Below are 19,720 nucleotides of genomic sequence, written 5' to 3' on the forward strand. Positions count from 1 at the left end.
GAAAATTCAAGGTAATCCCGTGCACAATCACCCATTGAGCTCATAATGGGAACCTCTCATCCGCTTTTGGTATAAAATCAAGTTTTTTCCGCTGCTATCCAGGCCAAATAATTGCACCTCCCAGAGATTCAAAACCAGTTAATTCCTTTAAGATATAACCACCATTCGATCCCCTTTTTTGTCTATGAACGCTCAATGCTAAACGTAGCCAATAGAAGTATCCTGCCCAGAAGAATCTTCACAGGTCCAAGGGCCAGACATACTTTCGCTCCAGCCCAGCGTACATGAAATATGCATCAAATTGCCTGCTTCTGCCATACAGGCATTTTGAACATCTTAGTCTTAATACCCAACAATAGCTCTCCTGCAAATCACTATACCGCCCCGTACGGAGCATATGATACCATATCAGAAGAAAACCAGTACGAAACTTAACTTTAAGTCAGTACAAGCCCCATACCGCCCCGTACTAAGGCATACGGCTTCGTACCAAAATGTATAAGAATTTAGAAGCCTATAAATTGATTATAAAAAATTAATGATACCCTAAATGAATAGCACAACCATTTCCACACGGCAACAAACTAGGTTTTTCCTCTTTCTTACAGCTAGCAGACAAAAATTGCAAGATTAATTCAGACAGAATCTTAAATGACTACGAAGACCTCAGGTATACAAGAACACACACTACATACCATGTATTTTGTACCAACTCACTGGCAACCTTTTGCTCTTTATCAGTCACTTGCTAAAACTAAGCCTGTTTCAACGTAAGTAACTCGCTATAGCTTTGCCGGATCCAATAAAACTCCATTTTAACTAACTTGCTGTTGATTACCGTACAATGGATAAGCCCCATATGCTGCAGCGTACATGCTTGGATCATGAGCTGGTAAGACGTAACCATATCCATTGTGAACCTGTCCTCCATGGTATACACCATTCCAATGACCGCCAGGACGAGCTCTTAACTGTCCAAAACACAGATATATTAAACAATATGGCCTGAAATTATGTTGCTCGTCATTTGTATGTAACATTCAGTTAATCAGGACTTTGATAGGTCAGAAATTTTATTAGTTGTGAATGTATAATTTTTTTCATTAGCTGATGCCATTTGTTTAGATTTCCGATGCGAACATATTCTTTTTAGTACAATTATCAAATGCACTAAACTGACAGGGGCATCTCTTAAAGTCAATTCATTTTCTGAGCACGTTTCAGCTTCTCAGAGCATGTCTTGGTCCATAACTTGGGCCAAAATATATAGGCTTGTTTTCTTTGTGGTCAGTTTCAGATGAAATCAGAGTCAAATTAAAACATTTTTGAACTTAGAAATAAGGAATATCAGCAGTTTACTTGATAATTTAGGAAACATTGGCTATAAAACATTGATTTTAGGAAAGTAGACTCTGCATACAACGACCACTTAGCAAAAAACATAGATATGTGATTATAATTATGATAGGAAGCACCTCTCAAATTGTAATTATTACCATTTATAGGTTTGTCCACCCCAAAAGGTTGGTCCAAACTTGATCTTTAAGGTTGCCATTCATCTGGTATGGACTTGCTAATTTGATTTTGATAATTCCAAGTTGCTTTCATCTGACGCATATGTTTTACATGGTCAAACAATGGTCTTCTCCTAATCATTTTGATTGCAATAGGTATATACCATTGCAAAAGTTTTATTTCAGTCTGCAACTTTCTGAGCAAGTTCAGATAAATTTTAGGAAGCATGCCAACTGTAGTTGGGTCTTACTAGCCTGATCTTTTTATTGGTTAGGATTCAAACTGAAGATACAAACTCAGATTTCATCAGACTTATTTTCACCCAGGATGATTGCAAACTGGGAGTAAGCAATCTCAACTCTAAAAGACAATGAACAAACTAATCATTTATATACTACAAGGTTAATCTCATCCTTGGGAAACACTAATTCTTTCTGCAAATAAGAGCAGTGTGCATGTATGAATTTTCAAAACTGTAAAGAGCCCATACCTGTTTATTTGTAGGGTTGCGACCCCATGAAAGGCGAACCAACTGCTTCCCAATTACTGTTCCATTTAACTGTTGCAATGCTTCTTCAGCATTGTTTCTGTCAAAAGTAACCAAATTTATGAAGTGTACACTGTAGGGGCTCTAAAAAAGATGCACTATGATAAGCTAATTCCAACACAATATCCAGAAGCAAATATTAATTGGTTTACCTGTGGACAAATTGCACAAAACCACATTGCTTCCCAACTGGAATTTTGACAGAAGCAACCTCACCATATTGAGAAAAGGCTTGCTTCAAATCATCTTCGCTGACATTTGGGTCAAGCCCTCCAACAAAAACCTACAGCAGGAAAAAAACCTCTAAACAAAATGATACAATTATACACCACCCTGAAACCCATGTAGGTAAAAATCCTGCTCACTGTTGTGTTAGTCGGATCCCCATCTGACTGGAAGCTTTGTGCAGAAGCACCATTGGACCCAAAACCACCTTAAAAAAAACCCTGATAGTCAGCAAAAGTGAAAGGACATGCCAGTTCAGCATAACCACAGGCAAACACCAAAAGAAAAGTTCTGCCAGATGCTTGTAGGTCAAAGTGAAATGAATGAGAAGCCCAAGGAACATTCTTTTAGAAAAACATATCAGATATGAGACAGCCAAATCATCCAGTTAACAAATCAATACTGTTGGCCTACAATATCATTGCTAGTTCAAAGGTCAAGAGCTGATAACCAGCTAATGGCAGAAGACTGGGCAACAAGAATTGCTGAAAGATCAGCAAATGGACTTTTCTGCACCAGATGGTAGGCTTAATTTAGAGCTGATCTGAAAATGCTGACTGAGAACTGACCTATTTAATGAATAGATCAGGTTGAACCAAGCTAATATACTATCATCAGCAGTATATGGATGGTGTATTGCAGGTTTAATCCAAATGTTTAGCATCAGAGCAGCTTGAGACAACTTTGGGTGAATGTTGTCTAACACTTAATTCATTTGCAACCTACTTCTGAGTGAATGGCAAATGCCTATATTTTGTTAGTCAATAAAAATATATTAAGGCTTTCAGCCTTGTCAGCAACCTCTAATATCTTTCCCTAGGTTTTCTAAACCTGCCGTTTCAGTGTCAAATGTAAGAATTCACCTTGACATGCAGCAGTTTGTTTCCAGAAATACACAAATTGAAACATTCAGAGAAGCTTACCTGGTAATAGCATTTGTAATGAGTTTATGAAAAATCAATCTTCCCCACGAAACTCCATGTCTCATGAAGTTAAAAACATCTGAAACATGTAATGTACTATGACATCATAAGAGAAGACTTGAACAAGTCTTCTTCAGAAAACCACTAGTATCTCTTCAACTGTGAATTATGAAGACCTTCCACATTGATGTTGACTGATAACAGGGGTGCAAGCCAATCCATTCCAAAAACAAACATTACCTATATAGCTTGAACAAACATTACTTAGATCTGGAAATGTACTTCATTCCAGTTTGCAATAACCAATAGAAAACTTCCAAGGACTAAAAGACAATGAACAGAAACTCCAAATACACTGACAGTTTTTATCCTTTAATAGGATACTCGATAGGAGATACAATGTGTTTTCTTCTTCCATGATGCGAAGTGTTTGCTCTCAAACTATACCTCTTCATGGCAAAGTTCTCACCAATTACTGTCCTATTCAAAAAAATTTCCATAATTCATTAATCTAAAGTGGAAGTTGTTGGCTCCATGCCATGTTCCATTAGATGTGATGGACCACACCACCGGAGAGTAACATGTGCAGATTATCCAGAAAAGATATCACTGTCTTCCCCTATCCAAAATATGATATTCATAGAACTGTTTTCAGCTCAGCAATTGCATAGCAAAGTGACAATGCATGAACATTAAGTTTCCATACCACAAAATTTCTTTTTTAAGGAAAAATGCTATAAGGATTGTCTCGACCACCCTATGAGAGCCTTGTGTTGATGTGGTGCAAGCACACAGGCATGTAGCACATGATGAAAAAAAATAAAATATTGCACAAGTTGAAACAAAAGCCAAAGTCTATACCTTAGTTAACAATTTATCAAAATAGAACTAATGATTATAATTTGTTGGAACATTTGCACATAAATATATATTGATGGGTACCTGACAAAAGTGAAAGAGGACTTAAAGGTATTTCGAGATGAATGGTTGTTGTAGAATAAGAGGTGATATAATTAGTATGCATTCATGATTTTATCATATTGAATGGCATTAAATAAGGAAGAGCATAGCTTATTAAGCACAAATTCAGGATTGCAAACCAAATTTGGCAGAGAAAGGGCAAGACAAAGAGAAGTACCATTCACAAATAGAAACTAACTATGGTAGACGAAGTGAGATTTAATGAAGATACAGAAATCTCATGTTTGTAAGATTAAAAAGCGCCACGCAGAGAAAAAAGCCAGTGATCTTAATTATATTCATAATAATGTGATAGTATAATATGTACTCTTAGAAAGTTAGTTCTATAAATGCCGTTATGAAATATAAAGTTAGTCTCAACAAGCTTACACTAGGAGTCATCTATGAGCCCATAATTATCTACCTTGGTCATGGATGGACTCATAGCAAATATTGGAGAAGTATGATAATACTCATTTCACCCAAAATAAATAAATATTATGATAGGTCAGATGAGGGCAAGCTAATTGTCAAGTTGGAATCTTGGACAAACCCTTAGAGGATGAAAGCTTAAACCTTATTAGAATGAAAGTATACTGAATGCAATGTCAATGAAATTGAAATGAAAATAGACACTAACCAAGATCAATACTCCAGAGAAAATGGTGCTATTGGTTTTAATATGACACTAACCAAATTAATAGCCAACAGATACTGGAGATAGTGGTCTTAATATGACTAAAATCAGAACGAATAACCAAGAGATACTGTGTCATTGGTTTTAATATCTTGGATAGATCATATGAAAGAATGGAGAGAAAGATGAGGAGATATCTAACAGAATAAAATTTAGGTGGGTGAAATAGAATGGTCCTTGTGGGATCTTATGCAACCAATGCCCCAACCAAAGGCTAAGGGAAGGATTAAAGCTAACCTAAATGGAAGTTAGGAGTAAGGATCTAGCAAATATACTCATATACCCCTTTCCCCTCCACCCCACCACCCCCCCCCCCCCCCAAAAAAAAAAAAAAAAGTTGCCATATTCTGAACAAAAGTTCACATAATATTCAACTTGGACAAATTAAAAAAATAAAAATCTTCAACTCAACCCCTTATACATTATATTATATAAATGGCCTTCATTTTCAACATCTAAGAACACAACCATTAAAATCATCCACATAAAATCTTCAGTAAATCTATATTATCCTATATCCATATATAGAATAATTAATTACGAACGTATAGAATGAATGCTTGGGTATCCATGGTCTCCAACTCCTAACAAGTGGCAGGATACCCTGACAAACATAACATTCTAGACGAGCCCCTGATCCTTACGTTTGACTTCGAATAACCATAAGCATAAGCATCTAGCCTTGTCCTGACTATCTGGGCTCAGCATAGTTAAGGAAAAAATTGCACACAATTCCATAAATATAGTTAACAAACAACTCATTCTTAATATTCAAATATATGTTAAGTAAAAAATGCACGTGTTAAGTTACTATAGTATATCGATCAAGCTCAGCTGTCCATGCACTTCATGTATTCAATGACTGCATGAAATAGACATGCTTAACATTAATTGCGTAATTACGACAAGCACTTCATGTATTCAATGACTGCATGAAATAGACATGCTTAACATTAATTGCGTAATTACTACAGGCAAGCAAGCTCTGACCTCCCAGGAAAAACCCAAGCCTTAATAAGGAAAGCAAAAGCGAAAAAAGCACGGAAAAGGAAAGAAACTAAGACATTTATGCTTATGATGATATTCTTGAGACATTAGCACAAGGTCGCACTAAAGCATAGAAAATAAACAAAGTCAGAAGATTTTCAAACGTCAACCGGCAGCAGAACTGATCAACAATAAAAGGCTAAAAAAGAAAGGGTTAAGTTAGATGCCATTGGACAACTTAAATTTTCAGAGCAGCTTGGCCCACACATAGTAAGCATTGTCAACACCAAAGCCATGAAGCACTGACATCATGTCCATGCATCCCATACAATGTGCAACCTATGCTTTGTTGGCCAATCAGATTGTCCACAGAGAAACAGACCAGACATGTTCCATAAGACAAAAACTAAATGCTGCAATCAGGACTAGATGAAGTCAAGCTAGTTAGAGATACTATCCAATCTTTCTTGATATGAAAATGAAAATATCATGCTTACTGTAATACCAACTAATGATGCCCAAGTTACAGAATGCAAAGCAAAACAAGAAAATTGACTAGAAATAACAATTTCTATTAAGCAAATAATATTTTTTTAGGAAAAACTGAGATCTCACATACAAGGATGGAAGTGCAAAAATAAGGTACCCATGACATACCAGAAGACTTTCTAGGAGTTGCAAGACCAAGGCGCATGGGCCTACTAGAGCAAAATACACCATTCATTTCAGTCATGGCACGGGTTTTCTCATTATCATCTCCAAACCTTACAAACCCATAACCTTTTGAACGGCCAGTATTGGCATCGATAACAACTTTTGCACCTTTTACTGATGAATATCTACTAGCAAAAGTTTCTTGCAACATGGCATCAGTCACATCAGAAGTTAAATCACCAACAAATATAGAATGATCAGAAGCAGCATCTGAACGTTTATCACCCATGCTAAATGATGCCCAGTTCAACCGAAAAGGCTGTTCTGTGTTAGGCATCGCATAACCACTGAAGTTCTGAAGAACTTTCTCAGCTGCTGCATGTGAGAAGAACTCCACAAATCCATATCCCTCTGATTGTCCAGTCTTCTTATTGCGAATAACTTTAATAGAGACAACCTGCATGAAATCACAGTGTAAAAATATTAATATACAATTGCAGTGCGGAATTTGGATGGCTTCAAATGGCTACGCATGGAGTGTTATAACTGAAGAGATAACTAGAATGTTGTAAAGTATCAAATCTAAATGAAAGGCAGTGGGCATACTCTCCTCCCACCCACCCTTTTTCCTTTTCTCTTTTTTTTTTTTTTTTTTTTTGTTTGGGGGGGGGGGGTGGGGGCCTATATATAAATTGACATTAACTATATAGTTTGAACTGCCTTTTGAGTCTAACAATTGACTTCACCACTTTTCATCCGAGTCTTTGTCCAGCAACAAAGGTTTTAAGGAAGTACTGGTAAGAAGTATGCTCATGACTGTCAATTGCTCTAGAAATAAGGTAAGACCTAACTAACATGGATGGAGATTATAGAGACATAAGTACATTAAATGTTAACTTTAACAGAAACAGCTGGAGAATAAGTTAATAAATTTAGGGGTTCCTTCGCATGTATACCCTCCTATATGCAAAATTATATGAATACCCTCGCAAAATTGTTATTCGTATGTATAGCCTCATAAAACACTTACTTTGCATGTATACCCTTTTTTTCTTTGCATATATACCCATGCCATCTAACGCCGTTAAGAAATAAACGGTTCAAAATTAAAATGACTGAAACACCCTTAACAAGTAGACATGTAAAAAGAAAGGATATATGCGCAAATAGCAACTTTGCGAGGGTATTTATGCAATTTTGCATATTTAGAAGGGTATACACTCAAAAAACCCATAAATTAATATGAAGAAAATGAGACATGGCTTGATGGTTATGGCTCAACCTCACCTCAATAGAGTGCGCTAATTCTATTCCTTAGTCCTTACATGGTAAAAAATGATATAGGTGTTAGCATATCTGAAAATTACGCTGACAACTTAAGCAATTTAAAGCTTTTCCTTAATTGGAATTTTTTTTATTTTACCATCAAAAACAAAGAGGTGGCTTTAGATAATCAATTGTTCTGGATACCATTCATTTGATTCTAGTTTTTCTTAGTGATCATTGGAGAGATCACCAACTGCAATCACTTATTAATAATAGGTTGTAGTGTTTGACTTGTTCAAATGTGCACTTCTTCCCAAAATTTTCTGTATGTTCATGATGTTTGGTTTGACATGGCAGTTCATTGTGCACTGGTTCGACATCTTTCTTCATCATGCCCTATAATCCTGTACATAGGTGATTTAGGTGACATTTCATAATAAGACTTTTTTCCAAGTTTCTAAGCATGATGATTACTATTTTGCTTTCTTTCATAGCAAGAATGGCCACAAAAGTTTCATTAGTTACGAAAATTGCATTTATTCTCTCATATTTCAAAAACGTTTCAGGCGACTAGAGGCTACCCATCCACTATTTGCTTGTCATAGGGCTATCAATGGATTGGGTTGGCCCAAATGGCCCTAAGACCTGACCTGGTAAAAACCAGGCTCAATCTCAAGTTTTAAAGCATGGGCTGAGCTCATACCTGGAAACTGAGGCCCGGTCAATTTCGGGCCAATCCTAGCTAAAGAAATGGAAAAAATTTAATAGGGGCCAGTTTTGAGCCTAGCCCAACCTGAAAGCATATACTATGTTGCGTCGGGCTTGGGCCTGACACCTTTGAGCCAAATCTAGGTTGGACCAAGCTCAAGCCTGAGGTTCAAATTTCGAGCTTGCTTCAGGCCTAGGCCATACTAGGCCCATTGACACCCCTAGCTTGTGATACAAGATTGCATTCAAGAGGGGGGATTGTACTTCAAGAGTAAGCAAATGACACAACCATGTGCTAAAGGGGTTATTGATTAAGAAAGTCATAAGGAGTAATAATATTGCCTAAAACTTAATTTGCAAGCACAAAAATTCATTAAAATAATTTAGCCAACTTATTTCAATTATTTTTCCTTAAAATAGGGTCTGTATCACTAAAATTGCAGTTACATCTACTTTCTTGTGGAACTTTGAATATAACAGAATTTTTATCCAAAAAGGTTATAGTTTAAAATGGCCAGCCATCTGGTGTATTATAGTATTGAAACAATAAGCTACGAAAATTGTCTTTTTTTGTGTGAATGGTGGATTACAACTTTTGGCATGGATTTTATTAAACATTCTTGTTCTCTCTTTCATCTGAAGAAACTCTGTTGTACCTATGAATTTCATCTCATAGATCCAATTGTTAGATTATTTATAGATATCCATCTATAAATCGAAAGGAAGGTGATAGTATAACATCTGAGCATATAACACCATTCATTAATCATATAGCAGTAAACAGATTGCAGACAATTCAGACATTTCAAATCTCACATCATGATCTATGTTGCGCCGAAGGCAATTTTCAACAAACTATCACCATTTATATAATCTTTGAGTCACAACAAATAAAAAGTTTAGGATGATACAGGCAGGTGTAATAGAAAAAATGATTAAAAATTGAAAATTCAAGTTCCACTGCTATTGGTCAGTGAACAGATATGGGAAGACAGCTTATGAAGCCAGTAGCACAACCTTCATTATTCTATTACAATTAACAGTGACTTTCAGGAGAAAAGGCTGCTCTCATGTATCTAACCTGTCCTTCAATTAACAATTTCCTCACTTTAAGATCTTGAAAATAATTAAGTTAAGAGGTCCAAATATTGTTGAAGCTCTTATAATTGCATCTCTCTTTCTTTCAGCATATTCAATGCAGATGCAACTGAAAAAAAAACATTTTTTTCTTGAATTTGTTCATAAATATGACAGATTAATCAGATTGAAGACAGTTATTGAATAAATATATACGATCAAAAGACTTAACTTCTGCCACTAGTAAATAAAGAAAAGAAACTTCTCAACAAGAATCTCAATTTCATTGCGAAAACGAAGCGCAATAAAGGAGAACAACAAGAAGGCGTCAAGATTGGAGAAGGCGAAGCCCGAACCTCGCCGGTGTGGCCGAAACAGCTGTGGATATAGCTCTCGTCCATCCAGTAATGGAGATCCCCCACCCAAATCGTCTTGTTCTCATCCGACGCCAACGCCGCGGCCCAGCCCTGCTGGTGGTGCTGCTGGTTCGGCGGCGGCGGCGGCGGTAGACAGTGTTGGGGGTACGGCAGGAAGAGCTGCGCGTACTGCGGCGGCGGCACCGCCCCCATCATCTGGTGCTGCATCGCCATCGCCGCCGGGTACTGCACCGCCACCCACGGCCGCATCGGCGGCCGCAGCGGCTTCTGCTGGGTATCTCCGCCGGCCACTGGTTGCATCATCGCCGCCGGTTCGATGAGGTCCGAGAGAGAGAGAATTTGGGGTGATGGGGTGGGTTTTAATAGGAGGCGGCTTGGAGGCGAGGTTTGATATCAGCCGTCGGATCGAAGGGGTGGGGGGGATGGCTGCCGTTGATTGGAGAGCGTGGGAGGTCCTGCCGCTGTCTGCCGTATCCGCGTGGATGTCGGGTTTTTTCTGGGCTGCCCTGCTAAAAACTAAAAATGTTTGCAAAATAGAGATATGCGTATCAAGCGATAAAGGATGCCGGTTAACAGGCCGGGCTGGGCTTTCTGTTAGGCCTTTGGGGGAACCCAGACTAGGGTTTGCAATGCTCTACCAGTCTCTCCTTATCTGGATTGGAGTTTTTAAATTTGGATAGTTTTTCGAGCTTTATAATATAGTGTTACCTTGTGAGGGCTGAGCACACTAAGTGATTACATCAAATTTCATCATTTGGATTTCGAAACAGGTTTGTTAAAGCAAGTAATTTTTTTCAAAAAAGATTTTGACTAGCATGCCTCTTAATTCGAGAAGAATTATGCAGAACAACTGAAGACAAAATTGATGTAAAAATCGAGATCCATTTTTTATAAAATTTTAATTTTTCATAATTATTTATATTAGTCATTTTTCTTTTAGAAACATTGCATTTCTTTTTAACTAGAAGAGCAATTCAACTTATACTATGTAAGATGGACTTTACTAGTATAAATATAACTTTTGTGGGCTAGGATTTGGTAATATAAAGTGACATAGCTGCTCACAAGCAAGGCATGTGTAGTGCACGTGAGGAAAGAAAAGAAGAAGGGCAGCTGAAAAGAAAATAAAGAAAAGATGAGTGAGAAGGAGATTTTGGAAGAAGAGAAGTAATTACCAAACCCATGTTTACTCTCCAACATCTGTTTGTGTTACCTAGCACTTGTAATTTATAAAGTTTTCTAATTGCCCCTACAAAGATCTGTTTTTGTTCATTGGATGTTTTTTAAGCAATGGTGGAAAAATTCATTTTGCATATAGTTTATGCTTTAGAATTTTGCCAGGTAAAGAAATTATTTTGCCTCTATAGTGAAAATCTAAACCTCTTTTTTTTGGTTTCCTGACATTTGTATACTTGGAATGGTTGCACAAGTGGTGAAAATGGAGCTTGCATTGGACTAGTTGGATCATCAAAATGGAGAATATGAATGAGAGGAAGAGTATGGTTCTGACTAATTTGACTTAACAAGCTTACTGTTGGCTCTCAAATTGGAATGATTTCTTCCATGTTTTAAAATAACAACTAGTTGTTTTAGTTGTTAGTCATGGAATAGAATTATAGCCCTCTAGCCTTTGGATCACATGTTTGAACAAGCCCATGAGCCATGATTGTTCTTGGATTGTGGTATTACGTAAATTATATTGTCCCTGATGTCAAGTCTCCACTTCACGAAGATAGTCAGTTTGTGTACTCAAACATTATTTTGACTTCAGGCCATTTGACTTTTTTTTTTTTTTAACTCATGCTTGTATGGTATAGGTACCTAGATACGTTGAATCCGCAATCAATGACTCTAAGGGCTCGTTTGGTTTGCGGGAAGTATTTTCCCTCCTAGGAATATGATTCCTGGGAATCAGATTCCTAGGAAGAGGATACCTAGGAAAGTACTTTTGGCATGTTTGGTTAACCATGGAAAAGTGACAAATTTCCAAAGTGCTTATGTTTGGTTGACCATCCACTTTCCTAGGAAAGTTATGTATAATTTCTATTATGCCCTTAATAAAAATTAGGTCTTTAATGCCTCTTTAATGCTTCTTTAATGCTGAAGGGTCTTTTTGGGAAAAAAATAAAAAAGGAGTGATTCCCACCTCATGGGAAAGTAACTTTCCCATGTTTCTCATGGGAAAGACTTTCCCATGAAATGTGGGAATCATATTCCCATGGGAATACAACTTTCCCATCTCTCTCCTTTGAAAACTCCAACCAAACAAGAGGCATTTCATTACTTTTCCGTTGACCACACTTTCCCCCCTCCTTTTCCTGCGAACCAAACGAGCCCTAAAGTAAAACCATCCTCTTCTTGCTATTGCATAAACAAAAGGACACCATTATGAGAGCCAACGATTTATGGAAAAGAGGTCTTTTATTCTGCAGGAACATGCATGATCTAACTTGGTATTACGTGATATCTTTGGTTTTTATTCGTGTGAATGTTTGAGAATATTCTTGAGTATCAATCCGTCCCTTATCGTATTTTACGTATGAAAGCAAATTAAGCCACAATTATCCTGAGATAAAAGAAAATTATGAAATGCATGATTTATTAATAGTTTATTTTCCCCTGCTAGTGAACTGTTAAAATTTAAAACAAACACCCTCCTCATTTCAACAATCTTTGCATATAGCAATTGCATAATCGTTGGGGCAGTAAGTCCATGGAGGCACCCCTTCTCAAGCTACCTGCAAGGAAGCATTGTGACCAAATCCTATGAGGTTCTTCCAAGGCCCTGTTTAAATAAATAGTGATGGTTAGTGTGATCAAGATGCACTACAGCAAAAAAATAGTCTATAGTGACGAAATTTTAGTAGCATTCGGCAAAATGTGTTACTATAAATGCTCTCTAGTAATGATTTTAAGAAATATCATAAAAGATGCATAATATTGTAGCAATTAGTCCAGAGTGTTACTAAAAAATATTATATAACGATGATGCCTACAAGAAATTATATTCTTTAGTGGTAGTTTTAAAAATCATTGTAAATGTATAATATTTATAGATGCTGCTAATTACATTGCGGTGGTATCTTGTAAGGATAATATTTTCTGATTAAATAGAATTTAATTGGCAATAATTATGTATATAGTTTTATTTAGAATATCAACCATTTGTCGATCAAATAAACTTGTCCACCTATACGTCATTGTACGGCTAACACTTTCGTTGCTAATTATTTATAAATTATTTTTATGACAAATTAGTGTCATTTTAGACTGATTTGGATTTTTAACGATGATAATATTTCATCAATAAAAATGTATTAAAAGTATTCTATATTAAACACAATTACTTTTTAATTATAGCATGAATAAAAAGAATCATGAATTATCTACTTAATTTTAAAAGAATTTAAAAAACATATATGATCATAGAAATATATCATAATTATTGATGTCTCTAAATATTTTAAATAAATATACTTTCAAAATATTATAAAGAATAAAATGAAGCTATTCATTTATTATTCTTGCTTCAAAAGGAAGAGAATCAAATTTTTTGTGAAGCAATTATTTATTAAAATATAAAATACCATAATATATTTAAAATTAATATATTTTATAATATAAACAAGATTTGAATAAGTATAATAAAACATCGCCACAAAGTTGCTCATACCAACGGTCACCTAAACGGTTACTAAAGTTCTTTTCTACTGTATTGATGCAATGTGGCACAATTTGGACCAACCATGCACCTAGTAACGGTATATAAATTCCATAGTAAGCTCATCGCGACTAGTCTTTTACTAGATTGTAGGATGGTAAGAGATAGAGCGGGCGAAGACACGTGCATGAACGAGTTTGAGATGAAGCACCAACAATAGCTGTTAAACTGTAAACAACGTCAATGAGCAACTCCTATTTTATTTAGTTGCGTCTATTTTATTACAATCATTAGGCTTGCTTGTATGGTCTTCTGCATCTATTTCCTGTTTTAGCTACTAGGGTCTTTATAATCCCTTTGGGATGATAATTATAATGAACATAACCCTGATAAAGGAGTTCGACGCACTATTCCACTAGTATTATGGCCACCTTTTTTTTATTCCACCATCATTTTCAAAAGAATAACAGCTATTATACCAGCCCACTATCCCGTATGTAAATGGAGGAATTGGGCAAGCTAGCTGGGGCTCAAAGCCGGAAGAGGAATGATTCCAATTACCTCGGAACGTGGTTGCTCTGCCCAATGCGAGACCAAGGTTGTATTCAGCAAGCTCTGGTCCCTCGGAATCTTATGCTTCCGTACCGCAAATACTGTTAATTTTGATTAAATAGAAGTACTAAGTAGCTAAAAGAAAGGCATCATTAGGTGAGGCCGTGGGTGCAACAAAAGCCATGAGCTGCCTCTGCATTAGATTTTGTGTCCGATTCTGATGTCCAGAAGGAAGGATCTTGGCTCTTGGGCAACCCAACGGCACACTTTCTATATTTACACACGTGGGACCTCAAACGGCTCTAAAAAAATCTTTGGTTGAGTATTCTTAATCTGAGCGCCACTTGCATCTTTTTTATTACGTCGAAGTACAGATTCCATCTTAGAGTTCCAACAAATGTATTTGTTAATGAGGGGCTTTGTGAATGGAGAAAGGCCATTTACTGTAGTTGTTAGGGACTATATAAATTGAGAAAGGCCGAGGTACGTGGTCCATGTTGGAACGGAGCTTTGTTTCTAATAGGGTGACCTAAGTTTAAAACGTACGGACGTTGATTAAATGCGGAAACCGAATACCCTCTATCTGGTTTGCCCGTTGGGAGTGCTACTGAACCTCTGATACTGAAGCGGTACTGGGGTGACGTACTTACACGCGGGTTCGCCCGTACTGGTGGGAAGAATATGAGAAATTTTCTATCTGCATCATCTAGTGAAAGGGGGCTCAGTGGGGGCTGCTATGCGGGTAAGGTTAATTTCCCTCCCCTTCCTCTTCTTTTGTTTTAGCAAAAAAAAAAAAAAAAAAAAGTATGTCGTCCATGTAGAGTTCTTTTTTATTTATTTTAGTGGGTATACGGAGTTACGCACTCAAGAGTATCGATAATTTATTGACTTGAGATTCAGTTTATGATTCACCATTTATGATCCGATCGGAGGAAGAAGGAAGCAAGCTTTACAATCCAGCTGAAACTTGTCAAAAAGCAATTACAGAATACGAGAGTTATGAAAGTATGATCCTTTATTCTTTTTTCTCTTATTAATTATAAAATAAATCAAAATCTCTCTGCCTATGTTATAATGTTTCTGAAGTAACCGTGAATGGTGAAATAATCGTGAACAGACTAAAATTCTTGCGGAACTAGATCTTGACTCCTATATTTCCACTTTATTTTTAGTCGTATTGCTTAATTCTTTCTGGATTGTGAGCTACATCCTGAGTCTTACTCCAAAAATAACATTTTAATTTGACTGGCTTATTTGAAGATCCAATCATTAATATTATATGTCCCTGAATGTTACGTGTGGCGAATCCTATAGTGATGATTATACCATCATATTACTCGTCAAGAGCTTGGATGCTAAAAACAGAAACTGGCTAAAAAAGTTATGAGCTTCAAAAGTTGTGCTTTTGATCGAATACCGGATATAGTGAATCTTGCTACAGCATCCTGTCTAAATCCGCTAGGCCAAATTCCAAAGTCTCTCTAGATCGGTTTGATACTTTTTTGAGTAGTTATATTTGAAACTTTGGATTGAGATCTACAATTTCTTTCATGTTGACAAAACTTTTGCAGCTGGTGTTGTTTCACCTTTACAATTTCATGAAGTTCGTGACACATACAGTAATCAGTGGAGAGTAGGAAGGTGAAAATGAGGATGCTAGACCCATTAAACAAAAAAACATTTGTTGCTAGACCCATTAAACCCTTGTGAATTTAAATATTATAATAAAATCCCTAATCGTATGAATGCATATGGTTTTAACAAGTTAAATTGCTCATAGAAAACATTTGCAATAAAATTTCCTAATCAAACTTTTAATCTTTTTATCTAACTTTTAGTAAGCTTGGATTTGTTCATCACATCACCATTAATCAAGCAGGTATTAGAAATCCATAATGTGCTCACTTAAAATAATCAACAATACTCATGAAGAAGGACGGGTGGTTAAATTCACCTAAGAAAAGCTCAAGTTAAAAAGTCGATCACTATTATAACTTCTTTGGCAAATTGTCCACTTCATTAGGGATATGCACATATTTATCAACGAGTGAGCAAGTAATTACTTGTAATATAATTTTTTTGTAATCTATTGTCTGAATGGTATTATCGATTTTATAATTTGAGGACTTTGAAAATACACTAAGGCACTATTTTGTGGCCTATAATAACATCCCTTTGCAAGATTCTAACTTGCAACTGATTCTTAGCACTGTTTTGGTTCATAGTAAGTTTCTTAACCTGCGGGATTTGGAGATATGACAAGTTATTTGTACGTATCAAGTCAACTTGCAACTAGACTAGCCACAAGCTGATTTGCAAACCATTATTTGTGAGTCAGAGTGCAGTTAACTTACACCATTATTTGTATAAATTTAGTATTCTTGTTCCTCGTAAGAAACTTTTAGCATGGTATTTTTTCCTACAAAAAAGAAATGGCTCGAGACGTAGAACTAGGCCTCTTTAGTTCAACACGGATAGATATATATCTTAATCTCAAAAATAAAATAAATAAAATTATGTTATTTTACCAATACTAATGAAAAGATATACTTGAACAAATTTTCTGCACTAATTTTTTGTTTGAAAAGAGAAAAAGAGAAAGATCCATCGAAATTAAGAAGCGACCGTAGAACTTTTGATTGTTGAGCAAAGAGTTATGGCAACCGAGGCAATCTTGGTTTACTGATACAGGGCAAAAATTTAATTTATACAAAATTCATGAGATGCGAAAGCTAACAATTTTATAAATTCTTGTTCATGCATCTGGCATGCAGCATGCACGCACACGCATGTGAGTGTGCATGTAATGCGCAATGGAGAGAATAGTAAGGATCCGTTTGGCGGAGCTGTTGGTAGTAGAACTTTTATAAAAAGCTGTTTATTGTTTGATAACTATATTTCTAAAGTGTTATGTCATTTTAATATATGTTTGGTAAATAAATTGAGAAAGTATTTTTGGTATGACAAAATGACCATAAAGAACATTATATAGTATTATGCAACATAGCATAATAAAATATAATATGTATTAATACATAAATATATGATATAGTATAATATTACTATAATATTATTATAATATAGCAATAAGTAATGTGGTACTTTAACATGTATTAGGTAAACAAACTGAGAAAGTACTTTTGGTATGACAAAATGACCATAAAGGACATTGCATAGTATTATACAACATAGCATAATAAAATATAATATGTATTAATACATAAATATATGATATAGTATAATATTACTATAATATTATTATAATATAGCAATTAGTGATATGGCACTTTAACATGTATTTGGTAAACAAACCGAGAAAGTACTTTTGGTATGACAAAATGACCATAAAGGACATTGCATAGTATTATACAAAAATAATACAAAAAGTGTTAGTCAAAAAATAATTTTCCAACCGGACCTAAAAGTGCATTTTCGAAAAGCTCGAAAATGGAGATTCTCCCAAAAAGCTGCTTTTAACTTTTTGAGAAAGCTAAAACAGTTTTTCAAAATTTTTATCAAATATTTCTATTTTATCTAAAAGTATTTTTGAAGGGGCAGAAAGTATTTTTGTGGCCCTTCAAAAATTTTTCCAAATGGGCTAAAACACAAAGTAGTTAAGCACTTTTTTTTTTTTTTTTGCTAGAGCAGTAGTTAAGCACTTTTCATGCTACGTGTGGCTTCCAAAGAAAAAGGACCCACTCCCACTCGTGTTTGTCTTACGAAAAGTCGGCTAGCTGCTGCTTTGCGCAAAGCAAAGCGGAGGCAAATGGAATGTCAGCCACGAGGGGCCCGGAAGTGGCATGTGGGGCCTCCATCTGAAACCCGTGTGAGAAATGAAGTTTCAGAGGAGCAATCTACTGGGATCCCGTTTCTTGCACGCAAGTAAGGTTCTCCTGCCACGTTGGTCCTGGAACTCAAATAACAAGCAGGGATGGTCGAATAGGAAATTGCCAGGCAAGCATAAGTAGGTCTAAGAAGCCATTCGGGTGCACCATCGCGGTCGCCCCATGGTAACTTTGCTTTCAGAGATTCCCAGCACACTGGGTTGGCTCCTGGGGTCGAGGAACTGCCCTACTGTCTTTTAAAGAATTGAAAATTGGAATCATGAGCCGTTCTTTCCTTCTTTTAATCCTATTGCCAGACTGTGTTGAATCGTTAGAACAATATCATTTTTACCTACATAACAGTTAGTTTTGCGTTCTTGACGCTGGGCTTCTCCCGTTGCCTGACGTATCTGGTTAGAGGAAGTAGGGCTCTGGAATGAGAATGAACTCAATCTTAACTCTCCCCTTGTCGGATTTACTTTTTAAAATTGATTTTCCAAAAATACCTTCTTTTTAATTGATTTTTCAAAACTTTAAATTTTGGACCAGTTCCATTTTGATTCTAATTCTAATTCTAATTACAAACCAAATACATCGAAAAAATATATAGTCGTTCCGATTTTCATTCCAATTGGTCGCAAATCTAAGACACCTTAAAGAATGTGTTTGATTGGATGGAGTTCGGGCTTTGAAATATAAATAGAAATACTTCAATTCTCCAAAACCAAATTCCAACTATTGATTCAATATTTAAATTTTATTCTGCCAATGTTGATTGCAATTCTAATTTCAATTACGAATTAATGCACTGGAGATCAATATGGCCATTTTAATTTTTATTTCAATCTATTTCAATTCCAACTTTGATTTTGATCCAGACGCATTCTAGGAGTATTTGCCACCTTATTATTAGACAAGAGTAACATGATCATCATGTGAAAAATAGAACTGTTGCTCGACGCTTAGGCGCCTAGAGCTTAACGGGAGGGTGTGCTTGCAATCATCACTAGGCTCCGACCATGATGCGACTTATTATGACGTCAAGCCGAAGATCCACTGGAGGATCTAAACGCCATGAGGACCCTTTCTACATAGCATGGACTAGCTTTTCCCCGTGTATTTGACATGAGCATGCAATTTTTCCATAATTTTCACAAAGTGATTAGCGGCGTTATGACCGTTACTCTTACAGCAAAAAAAGAAAATACAAAATATTGTTTTATGTTTGGGATACATTTTACGTTAAAAAATGCAAAGAACATTGTTTGCTTTTAGGATTCCTTCTGTGTAGAAAATGAATATGGTGATGTTTGTTTTCTTACAGAGCTAGGAGGGAGGGAAGGAGGGAGGGAGGGAGAAAGCTTGAATTATCGTACATAAAATTTAAACAGCATTCATTAGATAGATTAATACACAAACACGGTACATACAAATGCTAAATAAGAAGCTGAAGGCCAACTTCTTTAGAAATATAGTAGAATAAGTCGTCACACAAAGTACTTAGATACCAGGAGCATGATCCCTAGAGAAATATAACCTAAACGTCCTTGTTGATCACGTCCTTGCCGTTAAAAGAATGGCCAACACCGGGACTGTGCCCGGGAGTCGTGGGTCTAGCATCCTCGGTGTCCGCCATAAGTGCATTGTCTCCATCGACTGCGGGTGGGACAGTCGGGCCTTCCACCAAACCTTTGAAACTAGTGTTTTCCACCAAGCATCTCCTGCACACCCTAGCCTTGTCCTCCAT

The 19,720-nt window shown here is 36.2% G+C and overlaps 1 protein-coding gene across 1 annotated transcript; it reads right to left on the reverse strand.

The window, feature by feature from the left end:
* Window positions 1-499: 499 nt before the first annotated feature.
* LOC103701806 (polyadenylate-binding protein RBP47-like) lies at window positions 500-10,284 on the reverse strand. Its single transcript, XM_008783982.4, has 6 exons — window positions 9,916-10,284; window positions 6,512-6,965; window positions 2,428-2,495; window positions 2,215-2,345; window positions 2,006-2,102; window positions 500-971 (listed from the first exon to the last, which is right to left on the reverse strand). Exons 1-6 carry the CDS (start codon window positions 10,237-10,239, stop codon window positions 816-818), a joined length of 1,230 nt encoding a protein of 409 aa, XP_008782204.2. The 5' UTR covers window positions 10,240-10,284; the 3' UTR covers window positions 500-815.
* Between the last annotated feature and the right edge of the window lie 9,436 nt (window positions 10,285-19,720).

Source organism: Phoenix dactylifera, chromosome 9 (assembly GCF_009389715.1).
Source record: "Phoenix dactylifera cultivar Barhee BC4 chromosome 9, palm_55x_up_171113_PBpolish2nd_filt_p, whole genome shotgun sequence".
NCBI classification, from domain to species: domain Eukaryota; kingdom Viridiplantae; phylum Streptophyta; class Magnoliopsida; order Arecales; family Arecaceae; genus Phoenix; species Phoenix dactylifera.